Source organism: Choloepus didactylus, chromosome 24, assembly GCF_015220235.1.
Source record: "Choloepus didactylus isolate mChoDid1 chromosome 24, mChoDid1.pri, whole genome shotgun sequence".
Lineage (NCBI taxonomy): Eukaryota > Metazoa > Chordata > Mammalia > Pilosa > Megalonychidae > Choloepus > Choloepus didactylus.
Genome location: NC_051330.1, coordinates 16,979,421 through 16,983,177, shown reverse-complemented (window position 1 = coordinate 16,983,177; position 3,757 = coordinate 16,979,421). Strand labels below are relative to the sequence as shown.

The following is a 3,757-nucleotide window of genomic DNA, read 5'->3' as shown; positions in this document are numbered from 1 at the left end:
AACACAGGAGTGTGCGGCACTGGAAGAGACCAGTACTAAAACTTGTAATAAATATCAGGGAAGCCATTAATTTTTACAGCATTGTCTGCTTAAAGATTAAGTCAACCAGGTGCATAATTTCCCATCAAGTCTGTCCTTTTAATAGGCATGATAATTTCTATTTTCATGATCTGAATATTCAAACAAATTTATCCTAACATCTTTTCAAAACTTTGATTTATAGCTTCTGGAAAGTTATAAACTCTTTTATAGTCATTCTACTCTTTAAAAAAGTCTACTACTGCTCATTTTGGAGCCTCACTGTAACAACAGATTTCAGGATAGCAGGTTCATCATGAGGGCTCAAATGGAATGATCTGTAAAATAGAACACTTTAAATCAAGTAAGTCCTATCTTTTTGGAGCTGAAAGGAATCAGTTACAGCACAGTTTCATATATACCGTCGCTTATTATGGAATTAAAGTTTAAAATATATCTCAAAAGGATGAACAAACTGTTGTTTCAGGTACCACCCTAAGCACAGTGATTAACATGAAGATTGACTGAGTTACTGATACAAAAAGAAAATTTCGTTCTGTCAAAGATTCACACTATATTTTTTAATGAAATTATCAGACATTTTCCGAGACAGGTTTACCTTTTCAAAGAAGTAATGGAGAATTAAGATAAAAATCATGACTTTCAACTGCTACTCAACATTATTTCATGCACCATTATTGCACACATCTGTTCTGAACTGTTAAAATAATCTTCTGGGTCCTTGGGTGCTTGTTTCCTCCATCAGAACACAAACACAATCCATATAAGCAGTTTCCTTAAAGACGAAATGGATAAATTTAAAATACTGGAGAAAAATGAAATAAAAAAGCAGACACTTTGTACAGACAAAAATCTAAATTTTCTGGAGGGGTTTTGTGTGCCCTGCACATGGGGGCAATTTGTACACACTAGTGAAATTAACACTAGCTATAATGCTTCTAGCTGCTCAAATAATATGGAATCTTGGTCCAGGTGTTGCGATGATGTCGCTGTATGGTTCTTCCTGTGTCAGCTCAATAGCTTGCTGCTTTTTAAGAACCAAGAAACTGTAGAACTTTGCTGCAGCTTGTTTTCTGTTTGTGTTTCGACATAATTCAAGCAAACTGATAGATTCAGCTCCAGTTTTAGCAAGTGCTCGCTGAAGACCATGAAGCATCTGCTGAGTTCTTTTGTTCCATCTTCTTTCTTCTTGATCCTGATCACCCCCTGAAGCATCTTCATCCTCCTCCTCTTCCTCCTCCTCTTTGTCCTTCTCTTTTTCCTTCTCCTTTTCTGGTAGAAGTTCTAGCTCTGGTATTAGCTGACAGATATTTGGAGGCTCTTCTGGAGGGAGCTCGACAGGGGGTATTTCCATCTGCTCAACCTGCTGAGGAGGCATCACAGGCTCTGGGTCAACTTGTCCGGCCTTTCGCTTAACTCCCTGAGGGGGTGGTGGGGGCATGGTTGACTCATCCACGTTTGTTCTGCTGGTTTCCATCACAGACTCCTGGAGGCGGCTTGGCTCTTCCAAAATGGGTTCATCAATAACATCACGTTGCTGATGTTGCTGTTGCTGGTCATCTCTGGGAACCTCTGGATTTTCAAATTCTTTAAGGAACTCATCCAAATTATCAGCTTCTCCTCCTTTCCTCCTTTTTCTGAGGTCTTCTGGTACAAGCGGTGTAAGACAGCGTGTAAAGAGCTTCAGTAGTCTATTATTCCACAAAGGCTGAGCAGGTAAAGAGAAAAGTTTTTCCACTCCTCCTGTCTCTTTCCACATCATCAATTTCTTGGTGGGTGGTGCCAGATCCAAAGTAGTAACAATATCAGAATAATCACTAAGCTGGGCTCTAATGGTCTTGCTATCCAACTCCTTGACACTGTCAACTATTAGCTTCCTCTTCCTCTTGGCTTTTGTTTCTTTGACAGTGATATCAATAGGTTCCAAAGCAAATGCTTCTTCCTCATTTGGAACAAGTGTTGTCTGATCAGTCATAGTTGGCATTGGTTCAACAGGATCCACGGAATCAGGACTATCAGGCCCACCCATTGACACGTTGTCATCCTCATCCATATCATCATGTGCAGGCTGCTCTGGCAACATCACCCCTGCCTCAGAGAGAGCAGGGGGATCGTCAAAGATACCACCGTCATTATTACTAATAAGTTTGTCATCTAATATACCACCATCATTTCCTTCTCCAAAATTGTCATCCTTATATTGGTCTTCATATTCTAAATGGTTAATTTTCTCATTCAGATTGCTGGTGCTCTGCTCAGGCTCAAGTAAGAGGTTAGAAGCACTAGTGCTTACTAACATGTCATCATCCTCAAAAGCACTGCCTTCTCTCATTATCTCACGATCATCCATTCCAAAGTCTCCGAAATCATTTTCCTGTAGGATACTGATGTTCCCAACTTCTTCTCGCATGGTTATCTCTTCCACTCTACTCTGGTTTAGGCTGAATTGCTGGGCCACATCGATGTCATCTAAGTCAGGAAGTGGTTGATCAAAGTCATGAAATTCTTCAGGTAAGGTAATGGCATTATAAGCTGCTTCCCGATTTTCTTCAGGCAGGTCAACAACACCTGGCCGAAAAGCCATCTTTATCTTAATGAATGCCTCATTACAGTCTGCAAGAAGATATTTGGCTTTCCTGTGATAGATTCGAACTACTCCCAGTAAGAGATGTCCTGATGTTCGAAGTGCCATCTTCACCTTGGGTGAGATGATACTCTCCACACTGCTCTCTAAATTACATTCAAATACATGGGCTTTGGTTAGCTTCTTATCCCAATGGGCCGCTAGCCAAATTTTGGCCAGAGGCCCTCTTTTACTCAGGACAAAATGTGCGTAGAACATTGTTCTGGTTGACTATGAAATAGGAGGAAACCTTAATCTCCTTCGGGAGTAGGGCCGGCCTGGGTGGCCCGGGGAGGGGAAAAGGGTCGGGGGAGGGGGCGGGGAAAGGGGGGAGCCCTTGTGCGGTGTAGTTTCGGAGCAGCTCCCGCCGCCGCCACAGCCACCGCCTCCTTTCCGATTCACTCCGTAACTTTTTAAAAATAGATTCCATCAAACATTCTACGTAGAAAATCAAGTCATCTGTGAATAAAAAGACTTTTACTTTTTCCTTTCCAATCTGGATGCCTTTTATTTATTTTTCTTGCCCTACTGAACTGGCTAAAATTTCCAGTTATATATTGAACAGAAGTAGTGAGAGTGGATAGCTTTGTCTTGTTATTAATTTTAAGGCGAAAGCAATCAGTCTTTCAAAATTAATTATGATATTAACTATAGATTATTCATAGATACTCTATCAGCTTGAAGAAGTTCCCTTTTATTCCTAGTTTGCTAAGGATTTTTATCGAGAATGGGTGCCAAATTTTGTTAAATGATTTTCTATCCCTATTCAGATGGTCCGTATGATTTTTCAGTGGAAACCCTCTCAAGTGTTTCCTATCTCTCAAGGATAACTGCCCAATGCCTTGAAAATAGCTGTTTCATATATATTTTTTGCTTTTTGTAGTTGTTTCAGGAAAGAGAGTAAATCTAGTCTATATTACTCCATATCGGTCAGAGAAGCAGAGTTGCAACTGAATTAATTTTTGTTTCCTTCTAAGGAATATGTAAACCTGTGGCTATGATTTTACATTGCATTCTACAATAGATATGTTTTGCAAGAAAAGATGGATTCTAATTTCAATAGTGGAATTGAAGAGCTGAATAAGTCATGGAGTT

The 3,757-nt window shown here is 40.1% G+C and overlaps 1 protein-coding gene across 1 annotated transcript; it reads right to left on the bottom strand.

Annotated features, from left to right (window-relative positions):
* Window positions 1–575: 575 nt before the first annotated feature.
* Window positions 576–3,018, bottom strand: LOC119519888 (double-strand-break repair protein rad21 homolog). Its single transcript, XM_037817647.1, has one exon. It carries the CDS (start codon window positions 2,879–2,881, stop codon window positions 986–988), a length of 1,896 nt encoding a protein of 631 aa, XP_037673575.1. The 5' UTR covers window positions 2,882–3,018; the 3' UTR covers window positions 576–985.
* Window positions 3,019–3,757: the final 739 nt, after the last annotated feature.

Excerpts from the sequence above, each read along its gene's own strand:
- LOC119519888 (XM_037817647.1), bottom strand. The coding sequence starts at position 2,881 with ATGTTCTACGCACATTTTGTCCTGAGTAAAAGAGGGCCTCTGGCCAAA.